Here is an 18,845-nt window from a genome sequence, read left to right as displayed (position 1 = left end):
TCCTGCAAATATATGTGCAACATTCATTTTCACAAAAAAAAAAGTGACTTTTCCACTGGGCCTGACACTTTAAAATAGAAAGCAAATAAAGAGGCAACTTTGCATCATTTATACCATGTGACACAATGTGAAATGTAGAGTTAGTATATTACAGAAAACCAATAATGTGACTCATATCTTCCATAAACAAAACGTAGCCTGTTAATACTTTACTTTCCATGTCATTTAATGTCATTAATAAAATAATACATAATTTCTTTTCCCATTCACAAAGTATTTTCATAAGCTTTCAAATAATTGTAAAAATAACAAAAATATTGACAACACGTATCTTTAGAAAGGGTGTTAAAACCTATGGTGTTCAAGTGTAGAGGACTAGGACTTGAGATCAGAAATACTAAATGATCCACCTAGTCTGAACAATAATACACAGCGTTTTCTTTCTCTTCAGAATGACATTATTCAGCTTGATTTTAGTTTGAGTGCATTAAGCAGTAGCATCCGCTTTTAAAGGTAGCGCATCACCTACATATCATGCATCTTTTATGTCCGAGTGCCAGGCAGAGTGATGCTTGGCTCTGTAGGCGAGGGCGGCAAAGCTTTGCACAGAAGCCTTTTCCCTGCCGCGTCGCCGTTCAAGTTCTTATAAGGGGTCTGTCGGGGTCCACGTGTGCAAATGGAGGGGAAACTCATCCCTGCTAGACAGCAACCCGGACAGGTTATGACCTCATCCTGTTCCGGAGGCGTGAGAGGGGTCATGGCACCATTGGAGTTATTAACCCCCCATCCCAGAGGTCGGTTTATAGGAACGGTGCCATTGTTGTTGTCCATGTCTAGTAAAGGAGGTAATGAGGGTGGCCCGTTGGAGACCAGGGAGCTATAGCCATTGGAGTAAGGTTTGGTCGAAGCGGCGATGGCGCCATCTAGTGTTTCAGGAGAGCTGGTGCAGTCCATCGGCTCCTCAGCGCTCCTCGATCGGTTTGGAGACATCAGCTCTAGATCTAACGGAAGACCAGAGTCGTCAGCTATAGCTTCTTGACTGTTCATTTCAAAATTCTCCTCCTTCTCCTGTTTAGGATTTGAACACCTAACGTCCTCACCGAGTGTATTAAAAACCTCAGAAATACTCTCGTTGCTCACAGCCAACACACTGTCCCTTCCCATGTCCATCAGATTTCCATCGACTGGATTTTTGTCCATAACACTTGGATTATTTTCACATTTCTCATTGTCAGCAGCACTGCGCAGAGACTGGATGTCTTCTGCCGTGCAGGGCAGTGATTGGCTGCGTCTGTGGAAATGGAAAGGGCCTTTGTCACAGGAGACGGGGCTGCTAGGGTCTGGAGGCGGAGGGAGAGCAAAGGTGAGGGAAAAGACAGACTTGCTGGGGGTGTCAAAGAGCTTGATGCGGCCGCCATTGAGGTCTTGGCGCTGGGAGAAGGGGTTGACGCGCATCGGTGTGGTCCGAGTCAGGAGAGGGGACGGAGGGAGGAGCACGTCGGATTTACTGCGGCAGAGACGCGGATCAGCGGCAATGTCTAGAGAATGCTTTCGACTCAAAGGTATCTTGTTTGTGGACCGCAGGTCTGAAGAAAAACAAACAAACAAAAAAAAAAAAAAACCTTAGTTTGGTCATTTAAGGCCAAAACTATACTTGAATGTATACATTTTAAATGGAAACAAAAAGATATTTAAAGAGATAGTTAACCAAAAAACAAGGGTGAGTAAATTGACAATTTTTGTCGATACAAAAACCCCTCTAAAAACAAGATACTTTAAATAAAAATGCAACAGTATCTCTATTTAGGATCAACAGGACTAAATAGTTTGATCTATATGAATTTGGACCTTCACGTGTTTGTTATCTGGACTTATAGCGGAGGGACAGAAAATATAAAACTTAAACTTGGTTTGGTTTATTTTTGGTTGAAATATTTTCTTGAGACCAAATAACTTTGTTTAGAGCAAACAAATGTGATTTGAATTATGAACATTCTTCACAAAAGGAAAATCAGTTCTGAAAATAAAATTTACATTACATATGCATTGCAAACAAATAAATGCAAAAAATTATTATTTTTTTGCTGACTCACCCTCTACATCAGGCTCCATACATTCACTCTTTTCTCGATCACTCACTATCTTCTCTAACTGTGCTACCACCTCTGAGAATGAGGGCCGACTCTCTGGATTCATCTGCAAGAGAGAGGAAAAATAAAATAATAATATTTTTTTTAAATGTAAGCATTCTATCTGCAATTTTGTGAAGTCATTCTAATTGAGCAGTAAAATACATTTGTATCTTGGATTCAACCTGCATTTATTGATCCGAATTAGAAGAACTGTCAAGGAGAGGCATCTAAGGTTAACCTTTTACATTTAAGCCTGTGTCAGCATGTGAGATTTGTAAAGATTTGTTATCTTTCATGATGGCAGATAAGAGTTCTTACACTGCAGCAGATGACTGTTAGGTTGAAGAAATGAGAAGGACAGTCTCCAACCATCTGCCGAAAAGTGTCCACATCAAGACCAAAGTCCTGAAACAGAAATCACCAGACAAGCCTAATTTCAGTCTTCAGAGAGAAATAAAAAAAAAGTTACAAAGCTGTATATATTACTACTGTGCATGCAGTACTGTAGAAATAAAATATCCTGACAAAGATAAACAGTAATTAATCATGTGTACGTAAAAGCACAACTTCATTGGCAGTGCTGTTATGTCACATTGGAGTAAACTACGACCTATTACATAGAGATTAGTACATGTGATTGTTACAGGCCTGATATTTATAGACCTGATATCTTATAAGAGTGAAAAACAGATAGACAAATAAAATGCTTTAGAAGCAATTTTAGAATAATCGTGAAACAATATGCACCTTAACACTTAAATACGTGTTTACAAAAAGTCTTTATTCTAGAACAGTGGTTTTCAAGACAAGCCGCCAAAATGCTTTAGTTATCAATAGATAGCAATACGTAAAAATGTGTAGTAATAATAAATATCATAATTAATTAAATAACAAAAAATAATAATAAACTGTTACTATGCGTTTACCCGTTTATTCAATAAAGACAGTTAAAAGTCATGCTTCTGAGTACTCAGTTACTAACCCGACACAAATAACAGTTCATTTATTTTTGCAGTATTGAAACATATGTTTGGTTGTGTGGGCTGTGAGTTAAAAAAGGTTGGGAACCACTGTTCTAGAAGTATTGAAATGGTTTGTCTAACTGTAAAAATATTTGGAGTGACTTTTTAAGATGCTGTATGTTCAATTTTCACCTCTGTCCGTGGAAGAAAGTCAGGATCTGCCTGTATCCGGCCAATAATCTCACAGAGAATAATACCATAGGCAAACACATCCACCTGTTAGAAAAAAGTTTTATTTATACACGCGCGCACACACACACACACACACACAAATAATGGCACCAGTTTTAGATTTAAAATTGTCAGATTAATTTCACAAGTAATGTGGGTGAAAGAGTCACTGAGGAGGACTCTGGCCTGTATCTGGGTAATGAAATCATACGTGTTCCACCTTTTCATCGTAGCGCTCTCCTCGGAGCACCTCCGGAGCCATCCAGTAGGGGGAGCCAACAACAGCCAAGCTCTGCTTCTCTGCCTCGTCGCTGAAAAAAGGAAAAATCACTTACTTAAAAAAAAAAAAAAAAAAAAAAAAAGATTAATAGAACTTGTAGGATCACTTTAATTACTACTCATTTCCAAATTGAAGACCCATAAACCCCTACTCCATTAACCCACAGCATGATTATGTGCGTGTGGATGTACAAAAATAAGAAAACAAGCTCTTGTAAGATCTTAATTATAGCTGGCATACTCATATGCTGCTGAGAGACACTTCCTCAGTTTTATTTTGGTCTGGGACTGTGTACTGGGCATAAATAGACAGAGAGGAAGAGTGGAGACAAGGGAAGAGAGAGAGAGATAAATAGAGTAATGCACTGCAGTGTAAACACCATTTGTGGATGTGGGTTACTCAGAGTGAGGGAATCTACCGCAGCAAACAGCTGAAATACTTTGTCCTTTTTAGGAGAGCTTTCCAAAAAGCCATCATTTAGTGGTCTGCTCAGTCTTCTTCACATATACAAATACCCATGGTTTTACACGTAAACGTGAAGCATTCACAAGCATTACAAAATATGCATTACACAACTTTTACGGAAATACCAACAAAAAGAAACAGAGCTCAACTGTAAAACTGCTCTCTTTCACACAGACATTCCTACAAAGCCATCATTAAAATCAACACAAATGTAGAGGAAACAAGTCCCTCATGACTTTGACACAACAATGTACAATGGAGCACTAGCTTACTACTTGTATACATAGCTATTAAATTAGTAAGTAAAACAGCAAAAATTATCCTATGATAAACATTTGGTTGTTCAATAAAATGGTCAAGCAAGGAAGTGCAAATCTGGTTCATTCATAATACTGGAGAGAGCACATTGCATTGTGGGAGTATTTTATGCAGTAAACTGTTGTAGATTGAACAGTTGAAAATCAGGTCTTTTTCTGAAGAAACTAAGACTTGAACATATTTAACACATGTAGTTGAGTAATGAACAAGTAGAAAACGCCTCAACAGTCATAATATTTCACAACATTACCGTTTGTAGTATATTTTTTAGTTCCCCCCCCCAAAAAGACTCTCAGACTCAATTTTTGAACAATGCAATTACATATCATGCAAAGTAAATACAAAAACAATATAATATGTTGCAAAATATAACAACAGCATGCTTTCATAAGATCGCCATTCTCTCACTGAGGAGATCAACACAAAGGCAGAACAAAACCAGCACTCTGAAGGCACTCATGATCACACATGCTAAGTTGGGGAGGTACACTTTAGCTACTCCATTATGTAATGTTTATGCTGAGACCGTGTATAAAAGGAAAGCTGAACGGAGAAGTTTATACAGAGGCTCTATGCTGAGGAAAGGATTACACAAGCAGCAGATCACTTTAATATGTCCCAGCATGAGCACTTCACTAAAAGGAATGTTAATCCACAGGATATATGGATTAATGGTTACATACAGTAGTCTCTGCTGGCCAAACATTTTTCACACTGGAATATCATTAACAGTAATCCCTTACTTAAGTTGCATTTTTTTTGCAAACAAATGTCAATCTGGAAGCTCCTGTAAAATTACCAGCTCAAATGTAATACTAAACACAGCTCAATTTCCCATTTCCTCATAAAGTCACCCGGTAATTACAGTATCACAGACCTAGTTGCCAGGAGTGTACACAATTAAAGCCTCCAACCGTCGTTACACTGGGAAATCCTGTAATATCAAGAGAGTGATTTCTTGCAAAAGCATTGCATAATATCACGCATCCTTCTGTGTCCTTGTGAACCGTTATATATTGGCCTCAATAAAATGTGGACAATCCATTTTATGGAAACTAAGATGACTAAATATAGAAGTGCTGTTCTTAGGTTACAGTTCAAAAGTTTGGGCTGATTTTGAAAAACAAAAAACAAAAAAAAACCCATGATGAAACAGTCTTTTGCTCATCATGGCTACATTCATGAATATTCTAGTAAAAGAGTAATACTGTGAAATAACTATTCTGTTGAATACATCTTAAAATAATTTATTCCTGTAATGGCAAAGCTGAATTTTTGGCAGCAATTAGTCCAGTCTTCAGCATCAAATGATCCTATGATCATTTTATCAATGCTAAAATCAGCTGTACTGTTTAATATTTCTGTGGACACCATGATAGTGACTTAAAAGCTATAATGTATCATTACTGGTATGTGTAATTATTACTTTAATACGGGAGGAATTACATTTTGTATTTCAGGGTCTTCATACCTTATGAATTGGACTTATGAATAGTCACATCTGAAAATACATCATAAGATTTTCATGCTCAAAGAAATCTCTTCTGCTCACCAAGCACAACCAAAATACAGAAAACAATAAATTTAAGCATTACCATTTAAAATAACTTTAGAAAAAAATAGAAAGCAGTTATTTTAAATAGTAAAAATGCAAGTAACAACATTACTGGGTTTTTTTTCAGTGTTTTGGATCAAATAAATGCAGATTTGGTGTGCAGAAAAAAAAAATACACTTCAATGTATTGACTAGTAGTTTAAGTGCAGTGAGATTAAGTGTTTGTTTTTTCTTCCTCTTCAGATGCAACGGTTTGATTTTTCCCTCCCCGATTGTTTTTCTAGCCATCCGTCCACATTACCAGCACGTGCAAATGCCTGCAGTCCAGCAGTACATGCTTCATATCATGTGAGAACAGATACTTGAGCTATTAAGGGTAAATGTCAACATCATAACTCAAGCATATCTGAGGTATTTAACATCCATTTCATTTACACATGCTGCTCTGTGTACACATGGACTGAAACAACAGCAGGACATGACTGGGCGGGATGAGCGGAGGCTGACTACATCACATGCTCTCAATCATTTACTTTCCAGCTATAGATACAAGAGCTTTACGGAAAAATGGAAGCTCATCAATCAGTACTTGACTGCTTCCATCTCTCTTTAACTCTCTGACGAGTGCAGTATATCTAATCTTATCTCTCGAGTAATGACAATGCAATTTACTGACCTGTGATCAGGAATTTTCTCTGCCAGGCCAAAGTCCCCCACCACAGCACTGCACTGCCCGTTCTCCCAGCGTACCAGACAGTTCTACAAAACAACAAACACATTCAGAATATTTGTGCGCCCTTAATATGTATTTGTATACATTTTAAAGAAATATTCGCGTGTACCTTTGACGTAAGGTCTCTGTGAAATATGCCCTTGCTGTGTAGGTATTCCAGTCCTCTGGCAATATCAAGACTGAGGTTTATTCTCACAGACCAGGACAGGAACACGTCACTGTTCAACAGCTGCTCCAGGTTGCCGCCATTAATGAACTACAACACACAGAGGTCAAACTTTGAAGTCATCTTCTATGAAACCAAAGGATGTTAAAGGTAAAGCATAAAAAGCCAGAAAACTGCTTGAACGTTATACCTCACATGTCAACCCATGAACTGTCTATGCACATTAAACTAGTATAGAATGGAGTTCAAGCATGTTTCAAAGGGTATTGCGGGAAAAGCTATTCCAGACTCCTTTGCATTGAGCTTAGTGAAAAATATATAGTATGTCAAGCAAAAGAAATGTTACCTATAAATAAATAAAATAAACTATTGAAACATTTGGGATTGTTTTTGAAGAAATTCGTACGTCTGTTCAGCAAGGAAGCCCTAAGTGATCAGATGACAACAGTAATTCCTAAATTTTTAAATGACATTTATTATGTTACTTAAAGATTCTAATGAAAATAAAGTTCCTTTGAAGTGAAAAAAAAAAAAGAAGCAAAACAAGGTTTCATCAACAACAATAATAAAAATAAAACGTTTGAGTACCAGATCAGTTCTTATAAAATCCTTTCTAAAGGGTCTTGTAACAATGAAAACTGGAATAATGGTGACTGAAAATATTAAAATATTTAAACTGAGTATTTCATGTACTTTTGATTAAATCAATGCAGCTTTGGTGAACATAAACCTTTAAAAAAAAAAAAACCTAAAAAAAAAAAAAAAAAAAGTGACAGTGCTGATACAGCATTAAAAAAAACAAACAAAAAAAAAAACAAAAAAAAACTGTTGGATAAAACTCTTACCTCTGTCAGTGCATGAAGATGCCCCTCATGTACACACACTCCCACAAACCTAAAGGGACACACACAGAGAAATAGTAAAGGCTGTTGGAAAAACAAAAAACAGGAGAAGGTGCTAACAAGTTCCTTCAAGAGTGACCCATCTCAAGAATGTGAGCTGGAACACCTGTATTTTGAAGACAATCTTAAACATGCATGAAAACACACACACTCACTCTCTCACACTAACACACACACACACACACTTAATTCAAACACCTGAGACCACACAAGCTGGTGCAGGTTAAGCATACAAAAGACCTAGACTCCTTGCCCTGGCACATGCAAACAAACACACCCCCTGCATTCATGTGGGGATTTATTTAAGAACTTAAAATATATTTGTATTTGATGGTTAATAATGTGTTGCTCCATCCTCTACCCCCCAGCTTCCAATTACATATTTTACTCTACATAAACAGTGGCTGCAGTTATGGAGGGAAGACAAAAGCTGCCATCCTGTGACATCAATATTCATGTTCTCATACAATGCGGTGTTTATTGCCAAATAGCACAGACTTTGTCCTTTAGGTAAGCTGGACTTAAAACAAAAACAAAGCATTCTTTCCATTCCAGAGGCAAGAACAGATACAAAAAACATATGGATTTAGAAATTAATGAATTATTCAAATGGACACTTGGAAATTCAGAAAAATGAACAAACATCTAGCTGGAAACCCTCCTGACTGTAGGTTATGTTAGTACACAAGAGAAGAGAGGGAAGAGCCATCAGACGAGGGACTGGTGATATTATTTCCCAGCTAACCCTCACTGAGACGGCACAATGCAATAGATAACCGAATGTAGTTATGGTACTCTGATTGTGTTTGCAGCATCTCAGTGGCCGAGTCTGACTAATTTCAATATCAAAATGGATTAAATTTACAGCACTTTTACTAGATACTTAATTTTTTTTTAAAGATAATTTAATTTTGCATCATAAACTAAAAGAATTACGAGACTATGGGAGGTTTGTGGTTGTCACTATTTCTTTTTATATAAACAAATATAAAAAAAGTTAATAGTTTTTCCTAGAGTTCTTTGATGAATTAAATGTTCTAAAGAATAGCATTTATTTGAAATGTATCTTTTTTGGCCTTTACTCTCACTTTTGATCAGTTTACTACATCCTTGCTCTCTAAAAGCAAATGACTTGGCATTTACCCTGAAATAGTTTCCTTCTCAATTAGGAATCATAATTTTAATCTAACCACTATTATTGCCATTTTAATGCTAGAATGAATTAAATGAATTATTTATATTTTAAAAATATAATAAATCAATACATAAACTGCTATGACAGTAGTACTAAGTCAATAAAAGCAAAGCATAACATCATATATATTCTAAATATGAGAATGGAATTTTTATCTAAACATAATTTCAAGTTACACTTTTAATTGGTCAAATAAACGAGCTGAAGGGAAAGGAGAAAAAAAAAAAAAAAAATATATATATTTTTAATTTTATTTCAGCAAAATCCACACTGCACATATTCGGTTTTAATCAACGCTGACCAGCTCTGCTGGTGCAATGCAATGCAGACCTGAGTATGTTGGGATGTCTGAGGCGGTTCATCAGCTGTACCTCCTTCAGCATATTTGCTTTGTTACTGGCCATGGTGTTCATCTTCAGAGCCATCACCTGCCCCGTGGTACGATGCTGCACCTTCAGAGAAAGAGGGGAAAAAAAAAAAAATACTTGTCACAGACAGACACTTTAGAGCTCTATTCATGTCTGGGCCAGCTGGACAGAGATCTCTGGCCCTTTTCTCCCTCTCACTCTCACAGACACACACACACACACACACACACTTCCGATTCATCCCAGACTTCAAAGTCCCTGGCTGCAGGAGACATTATCTGTACTCAGGAGGAAACACAGTGGACTCTATAGTGAAAAATGTGGAATTTAAAATTTTGTTTCGAAGTTTAAAAGCTGAAATTTACAAAAGGTTAGTTACAAGAAATGTTTAAAAACTGGACTTAAGATTCTGTACCATTTGTACGTCACTAATCAAATATAGGCAAATTTGTCTGTGTGAACACTTTGTGCAAATGATCAAGAATGACTAAAATTATGTAACATTACAAAATGCTTTGGTGCTGATAGTGCCCATGCTCATATCTTTCATTTGCTTGAGTGGCTCATCGGGGCACGTCTCACAGGAAACATGAAACAGACCCACAACACGCTGCTTGATATCAAGCTGGAGGTTTGCCCACTCAAACCGTCTGGTCCATATCTGGACTCAGTAGCAGCCCCAATAACACGTATGTGTTTTCACAAACAGTTGAACTGAGAACCATAATGTTTTCATTCATGGCAACTAATGATAAATATGATTTATGAAGCATTATAAATTAAAACCAGTACGCGGTTGACTAACTCTAATATTGTCTGAACATGTTTCCTTGATGACAAGAAATATTTCCACACACACACACACACACACACACACACACACACACACACACACACACTTAAATAACCCAAAGCAAGAATTTCCCTAAAGGAGTGAAACTATCTGCATCCAAGCTTCAAGAGTATTATTCATATTTGATGGTCTGTACAAAAGCAACATGACAATGCAATCAAGCAAAGGCAGAAACCAGTCTCAGATTGATGACACCCAAACCTGCGCCGTGCTGCCTGGCTGGCTGATCTTGCCTGCAGCGCCAAAGCGTGCAAGCTAAGATATCACGATAACAATGAGCTCCATTATCTGCTTTTGTGAGTCTCCACAAGATCAATAGCAGGAAACTTTAAAATCCATAAATTATCTGATATAACTCAGCCCTGCAGCTTGTGTGTATGTGTGTGCCAATTTTTTTTTTTTTAATCAAAAGGTAAACAGTGTTAAAGTGCAATGCATTCTCAGAGATATATACAGAAGACGCCCTAAACACACATTATTATTATTTCAACATTCTGTGATAAAAATATCTGCGCAATGAGAATTGATGTCTCAAAGTCTTATTTTCCTGAGAAAAAGTAGGTAGGTGTACATGGTATACATCTGTGGGCTTTCATATTTTATGATGTTGATTCACACAGAAAGCTGTAATCGATACTTAATCAAGTAGATGAAATTCAATTCAATACGCAGTTATACACAGAATGGATTAGTTTATCCGAAATTGAAAATTTGGTGACAATTAACAAGATGAATTTGTTTCTTCATTTGGAGCTTGTTTTGAGAAATCTAGCATTAAATCACTTATTCAGCAATGGGTTCTCTGTAGTGAATGGGTGCCGACAGAATGAGCTAATAAAAATATGACGGTAATCCATAAGTAATTCACACTCCTCCAGTCTGTCAATTAAGAAGGCAAGCGAAAAGGAGTCTTAACTTGATCTCATCTCTTCTGGCCAAAAAGTTCATAATCCATAATGCTTTCTCCAGTGTAGAAGTCCACCCCCTGTAATTCTCTCATATCAAAACCCACTTGAAAATTTTTTTCACTTGAAAATAGTGCTTGATCCACATACATTTCTCTCCTGATTCAGACAAGATGAATGAATATTATGGACAGAGGACTAGAAAGGATATAAACTGAAAGTAATGCTTAATTTCACAAGAAACTAATTGATGGTTTACTGTGATGTTTTTAACCGGGCTATCATTCTGACGGCACCCACTCACTAAAGAGGATCCATAAGTAAGTGAAAGTGAGGTGAGTTTTCAGCAAATTTCCATTTTTTGGGGGGGTAAACTTTAACCTTAGCTCCATTTGACATGTTTTACCATATTACTGTACACCTGGCAGCTGAAAGCAGTATCCAATCAACCTAATTTATAAGTAAGCAAACAGTGAGTGTGGGGGGAGGGGGAGCATAGAGCTTCGTGAATGACAGCTGTTCAAATTCTGTAGAGCTTTCCATGGAATTCAAAAGATGACCGAAAGAAACCACGCAGCCTGCATTTCATTTATCAAAAACAAATGCTGTTCTGATAGGTAGAAGAGAGATATGTTTGTTTTGGGGGGAGGATACCAGAAGCTAGATTTAACTGGGGTTGCCCACAAAAATTATCACTGTGCCAGAGCTAGTGCACACACTAACACACAAGGCAAACAGAAGCTGAATGGACACTGAGCTTGCCCAATGTGCCGTTGAGTGTATGAAAAACAGAGGTGTAGGAGTCTGGATGAGCGTGCATGTGATGAATCCGCTTTCTATCATCATACTTCTCATATTGCCATTTAGACAGGTGGTCTAAGACAGCACTTACTGGAGCATCATTAGCACCCACTCTCACACTACAGCACACTGCCAGAGACGGTTAAAAAGTACCCCATAGAGCACTTAACAGGCCCTAAAACATCAGACACACAAAACATTTTTTTTCACAGCTCACATCTTTTATAAAATGATTCTTACCATGATCCTGTTTTACATTCATAACACAAACCATGTAAATAACGTTCATCTGCTAGTTATTTTTTAATGGGTTGCACCGATATTTTGTCCAATATGTATATGCCAGTAGTCTATGTAATAAACAAACAGAAGATATTAAAATTCCATATGTTCCAAATTTTAGATGAATCACGTTACAATTTAGGCTACTGTATAAAAAATTTTGGGCAACAACGTATTTTAAAGTTGTATATAAAAATTATGTATAATTACATGCAAGTAACCCCAAGCCAAACCCAAATCTTGAACCCTCACCATAAAGTACAAGTACTGTATTTAATTAATACTACTCATTACTTAAGTGTATAATTACACTGTAACAACTACACCTTAAAATAAAGTTTAACCAAAGCATTCATTTGGAGATCTGCTAAAAATGTTAAAAATTACTTTTTACCTTTTCCTCCTTTGGAACATCGATGAAAAATCCAACATACATTACTTAAATATTTCAGGGTCTAACCAACACACAAGCTATAAATGTGCACATATTGTAAACTTTTAATTGAAAGTGAAATATTTCTTGCAAGGACAGTCAAAGTCACAATGGCAATACAAGAGCTAAGCTTCCAAACCTAGAAACTTTCAGTAGAAATCTTTAAGAACATCACAACATCACAAACACACACCTGAAAAATGCATCAAAATGCATTCACAAGCAGACTTCAAATAGTCCAGACTGCACTCCCATTTAAAACGTACGCAAACTCAAACAAACATGCGCAGGAGCTCTGTGGCAGCAATGGAGCTTGACATTCATGCATGCCCCAACTAGTAAGACAACGAGGAACAAGAATAGAAAGACAGAGAGAGAGAGAATGCAAAAGGGAAGCACTGACGGGGACTTTGTGTTGTAAATCCAGGCTTTCGAAATCATGTCAAAACTAGCTTGCAAATTGTTTACAACCTCAAACTTCTCAACCTATCATAACTCGTCTTTAACAATCAGTTCTCGAATCTCCTCCCACTGAAACTACACTGACACAAGGACCACAATGTACATGCGAGTTCTTTTAACCATCCTCCTCATATCTATATTTAATGGAAGTGAGCCCATTTTCATAACGTGCGACACCAAGAAGGGAACAAGATCCAACCGATGAGTGTCTTTTCTAATTGCGGAACCCAAGACGTCTTACCGTGACATCAACCCCTTTGTCAAACTCAGATCAGCGTGCAGTCACCAGACTCATTACTGTATTTCAGGAACAAACTCAGGCTCAAGGAGCACACTCGATACGGTGACCTTAACACCGGGCTCAAATGTACACCTAATATAAATAGAACCTATATCACGACTAAGAACTCTGCATTGTCAAGAAATGTATATAATCTACAGAGGCCCCAAAAGTGTCTGGATACAATGCTATCAATAAGTTCACAGGTTAGGGGTAATGCATTACAATGAATGTGAGTTACGTAAAGTACACTACTTGTAAATTTACAAGAAAATATCCAAGTTGCTTTTTCAAATAAGTAATACAATTTATGTTTTCCCATTTATTCAGACACCTCTCATGTCACCATATTAAAAAATATGGCACAGAAAAATGACATTGAAAATGACATTGGCAGTGAGGTGCACAGGCAGAGGCTTATTAAATTATCTTTTGTTGTGAAAGGGCTTTACAGTTGCCAAAAAAAAATTAATTTGGGATTTTTTTTTTCATTAAAAATAAATAAAAGACCAGCTCAGACGAAATTATGCCCCAAACCTGAATACAATGTTTACCTTGAATAAGCTGCTTAGGATAGTGTCTGTAAACTGCATAAATGTAAATGTTTTACTATTAGCAAAGCATTTCTTTGACCCAAATGGCACTTGCTTTGATATTTGGTTATTTAGTGTAATGAATTTCATGTGTTTTTAAAAGCAGATTAAGTAGGGCCCACTGTACACAACAAACCATGCTGCATGATTCTATTTCGGAGTTAAAGATGGAAAAAACAAACAAACAAAAAAAAAAAAAAACATTAAGACTTCGTTCTGGCTGTCCACCTCCATCAGATTCTTGCAGAGGAATCTCACATAAATAGCAACTTTGTTTTGGCACAGCTTAAAAGGAGAAATCCTGCTGATTCCACAATGAGGTGAGCATCAACCCAAAAGAAACACAAAATTCCCTCGTCTTTCATCACTTCTTCTGATTTTATCAAGGCAAGCAGAAAAAGGGAAAGAACTGAAGTAGTTAGCAGAAGAACGTAATGGCTGAGCAATGTTTTTTTTCCACTCCAGATCTTAAGAACTATCAACCAGGCCATTAACTGAACAGACAAGAGGTAAGAGGTTTTTCTGACCAACCAATTAGAAGAGAACGAACTGAAACATTTTTCGTTCAAGTACAAGTCTTTACTGTCGCCACCGACTGCAAAGTCTTAAATTAAAACAGCGCCTGAAGGACCTGTCTTGACAGGCATAGAGATTGCTCAATAGTATTGTTGTAGGCCATTAAAATGTAAAGAACCTATTAAAAACTAACTAAAAATTATCCCCACACAACTGTGGACTATTACATGGATTGCACATAATTATAAATGTCATCTATAATTTACAGCTTTCGTAACCCTCATACTACAAACAGAAACAAATAGCAGCCACCGCACATTTGCATATATATTGACCTGATCAGCAGTGACATTTTTGCAGGCAGTAACCGGCAGGAAGTTATCACCGTATTTGATGCCTGGTCAGTAAATTGGGGGACACTGTGAACTATGAGGGATTGCTAATTAGGTTTCTTCTCTCTCTCTGTCAAGCTTGGTCTCATATGCACGCACACAAACACAGGAGTAGAGTTTCCAGCACACCTGCGCACCTTGTCAACGGGTATCCACTTTCACACCAACACAGGCCTACTGTCCTTACACAGGTCACGACCCCTTTTCTCTAACAGGAAGGAAGAGCCAGGATGACTGCTGCCATCATTCGAATTTTGCAAAGAGGTAAAAAAAAATAATAATAATAAATTCATGGTCTGTCCAATCAATCATTTTGAGAGTGTGAAACAGATCATAAATCTACAGAGCTACAAAACCTGGAGGCATATTATGATGCACAGTCAAGACAGCTTAAAGTGAAAAGCTGTTCGAAGTCAGTAATACAATCATATCATATTAAAAGTTGATAGCAGGATTATCTCTCTTATTTTGTACTTATTGAGCATTATAATGGTTTATTTAATGATGCACTTACATACAGGTGCATATCAGAAATATGCTCTGTGCAGGCTTATAGGGACTTAAAGGAAAACGATTTACAAAGGCCAAGAAAATTAACAGGATGTAACAGAATGGAAATAAAGATAGGAACTTAGTCATTGCTCAGCGAGGAAATAAGGTTAGCCTAAGGGCGTCAGTAAAACGCTTTTAGATATTTTTGATCACGTTTTCATCATGTTTTGTTCAATTTGTCCAATTCAGATTTTGTAGATTTTAAAGATATTGAAGTAAAGCGAGTCAACCCCACCTACATTATGATTTGACTCAAAAGCGTGCTTTTGATTTTCCTACTGGAAAGTGAAAAGGCAAACATTAAATCTGCTTAAACTAAAACAGAAAAATAAAGAAAAAAAAAACAAAATCACACTTTACTCTTTTAAAACTAAGTGAACACTAACTAATGACTTCCATCCTAAAAATCAATGTTTTATTCAACATACTCAGTTCTCAATAAAATAGATGACAGCACAAAAAAAAAAAAAAAAAAAAACCTCTTCAGAATTACGCACTTGTTTACATCCAGTGTCAACATGCAGAAGAAATGCAGCACGTGCAGCGTGTAACAAAAACAAACGGCATGACAGAAAAGACATATTTACCTTGAACACCTCTGAGAAGAAACCCGAGTCGATCTTCTCGCAGATAAAGTCATCTATTCGCGCCAGGCTGGACACGGCGCTGCGCAGCGCCCGGTAAGAGGACGGCCTGGGCCGGTGCGCGCCGTGAATCCCGTGCAAAAGAGAGTCCGAAGCCTCCGGGTCCAGGTCATCCTGGTCCGTAACGATGGTCCCGGAGGACATTATCGCACCCGCTCTAAATACCAGCACGAGCGTTTACATATCTCTGACGCTCGCGCAACACCGCAGTTTCAAGGTCTCTGTAATTGTTTGACAAGGAAAAAAAAGAGCGGGTCCGCCTTTCGATCAAGTTAAGAAGGGCTACACACGCAATTCCCGATCCGGCGCGTGACCGATCTTCAGGTCTCGTGCGTCGCTTCCTCCATACTGATGTCTGGCCTCATTTTCAGCGGCGCATCACACTCCTGTTTCAAATAAGACACGAGAATCGATCTTAACAGCAGTTACATTTAAATCATCCGATAATCTGCTTTCGCGGCGAACACGCTTTAGTGAAGTTGCGCTGTGACGCACGGCGGCATCTTCCGCTACAGACGGACTGCGGATGATGAATTATACATACAGAAGTGAGGCGATACGCACGGTCGCGACGTCTCTACAAACACTGTTTTATACCCCGATTAATTATTTAAATTAACCCGGTTACGCTCGACATCACACTTCGCGAGCCGTGCCGTTTACCTGCGCCGCTCTACAGGTATAAACTTATCGAGTCACAACCTTCCCGTTTTCAGTCCACTGCGAATATCCCAAAACGAGGGAAGCGTTTGCTCAGTTCCCCTCGTGTTTCATTTTGAGAGCGACTGAACGGGGAGCCCCTGCTGGCATCCGTGCGGGCAAGTCGCAGGAAATGTGTGCAGACTGAGTTTGAGTTCTTATTGGCAGCGACTCACCTGGGCGGGTCCAGCAGAAGCGGCGGCGGCTCACCTGCGCAGTTTGACAGATGACCCGCCCCCACGCTTTAGACGGGGTGTGCCCCCTACTGTTAGCCCTGAAACAATCACAGCACTAAATAACGACCACATATGAAATATATGATGAATATACTTGATGAAACTCACACTGGCGATGTACCCGAGAGAAAGTTCATTTGAAAGTAAACGATTCAACTCTCAACAATAAGAAAAATTATTTAAATGTTATTTTGTAGACCATCACAATCACATGATATGAGAACAGTAGGTCTGTATATAGGTAGTATGTGATATTTAAGAAAAAATATAATGATATTTTCAGAATGACAATCGTATGTGGGATGCAGTTATGTTTTGAACATCAGTCCTTTTTCTCATCAAATCTATTCTAACTAGTTGGTTGAATAAAAACATTTGGACTTCATATTTAAAAATTAGGCTTCCTCAAATTCGCATCAGTTAGCTAGCCAGTTAGCATCAGCTAACTTTCTTTTTCTTTCAAATAGGCAATTATAATTTTGTAATTCATATTTGATTAGAGTCTTTTTATTTTAAGATAAAACTGCTTGATTTTGCTGTAAATGTGTAAAACAAAATGCTTAGTAATAGTTTTATAATAGGCATTTTATATAATTTTTTTTATAAGAGGAACCCTTGGTACAAATACAATTATTATTAAAAAGTCTAATAACAAGAAAACACTAAAAAAGGACTCTTAAGGACTGTGTTGAAAATTACACAGTCCTTAAGAGGACATTTATCTGTTTATATTATTTCATATATAAATCTATTATTTTTAACCGAGCCTTACTAAAAAATACAGTTAAAATAACAAACTTTTTTCTCAACATTTGATAGAACCCACATATTATTTTTAGTAGACGTTTTTTGTTAATGGCCACCAGTCCTGTGAGAAACTTTATACGAAGACAACACCTATCAAATCTATGATGTATGAATTATTGAGCAAGGCCGTCACTGTTAAGTTATTTATGAGCATTAAAAGTGCTTTTGTTTTGATAGTATCGGACACCCTTTAATTTTTTTCAAGTTTGTTAAATAAGTGACAGGAGTGTGTATGGTGTGTGTGTGTGTGTTGTGTGCCTTGAAGAAGCTGTTCATATTACTCCACGTTGCCATCTAGTGGCACAAGACTAAAGCGCAAAATTACCTAAATGAGGGGAGGTAGCTAAAATATGAAAGTATGTGTTTTATGTGATGCTGTACATGTGTGAAAGACAACTGAAAATAATGTTCAGATAATTATGACAAAAATGATTAGTCTATCATTAACAGAATAAAGAGTGACTGATTTGATGAAACAGCATAATTACAAAAATGGTGAACGTTTACTGCATTGTGTAGATTTGGAAAGCACATGCATTTCAAATTCATCATTATAAAAATCGTTTTCATCTGATATTTCATATTTAGGTATATTCGATTCATTGTAATTAACTGGATAGATGATCAGTGATGCTGAATTCTTACCTGCACCATTAGTCCAAGAACTTAAAAATGGAAAAGGTTTGTCAGCGAAAGACTGACCAGTGAAAGAGTAGATATGAGACCTGGACTCCACATCATATAAGGAGAAGTTTCCATGCCACAGTTTTGTCAATCTTCAGACAGGATCAGTTCAGGGTGAGCTGTGTCACATCCACTGAGAGAGAAAAATCAGAAACACAGCATCAGAGCAAAAAAAAAAAGGGTTTAATTTTCAATCTGACAATTCAAGATGTAGATAACTTTGTGTTTTTTTTAATCAAAACAGATTTGGAGAAATGTATCATTACATGACTTGTGAATGGGTGCCGTCGAAATGAGGTTTCAAACGGCTGATAAAATATGGACTGGAGTTGCATGAATTACTTCTGGACTATTGTGTTACTGTGAGTGTATGTGAGTGAATAGGATCAAATATTGTAC

The 18,845-nt window shown here is 37.3% G+C and overlaps 1 protein-coding gene across 2 annotated transcripts; it reads right to left on the bottom strand.

Annotated features, from left to right (window-relative positions):
- Positions 1-205: 205 nt before the first annotated feature.
- On the bottom strand, positions 206-16,864 carry tesk1b (testis associated actin remodelling kinase 1b). 2 transcript variants are annotated; one of them, XM_043244106.1, is made up of 11 exons: positions 16,684-16,864; positions 15,964-16,406; positions 9,270-9,391; positions 7,688-7,736; positions 6,786-6,932; positions 6,620-6,702; positions 3,546-3,636; positions 3,287-3,370; positions 2,451-2,537; positions 2,094-2,196; positions 206-1,586 (listed from the first exon to the last, which is right to left on the bottom strand). In XM_043244106.1, exons 2-11 carry the CDS (start codon positions 16,162-16,164, stop codon positions 544-546), a joined length of 2,010 nt encoding a protein of 669 aa, XP_043100041.1. In that variant the 5' UTR covers positions 16,165-16,406; positions 16,684-16,864; the 3' UTR covers positions 206-543. The 2 variants fall into 2 exon arrangements, with proteins under 2 accessions (XP_043100041.1, XP_043100042.1); XM_043244107.1 differs by having other exon boundaries at positions 16,723-16,860.
- Between the last annotated feature and the right edge of the window lie 1,981 nt (positions 16,865-18,845).

The sequence above is a fragment of the Puntigrus tetrazona genome, chromosome 7, assembly GCF_018831695.1.
Source record: "Puntigrus tetrazona isolate hp1 chromosome 7, ASM1883169v1, whole genome shotgun sequence".
In the NCBI taxonomy this organism is placed as follows: domain Eukaryota; kingdom Metazoa; phylum Chordata; class Actinopteri; order Cypriniformes; family Cyprinidae; genus Puntigrus; species Puntigrus tetrazona.
The sequence above is the reverse complement of the archived record's forward strand: the minus strand, read 5'-3'. Positions and strand labels throughout refer to the sequence as shown.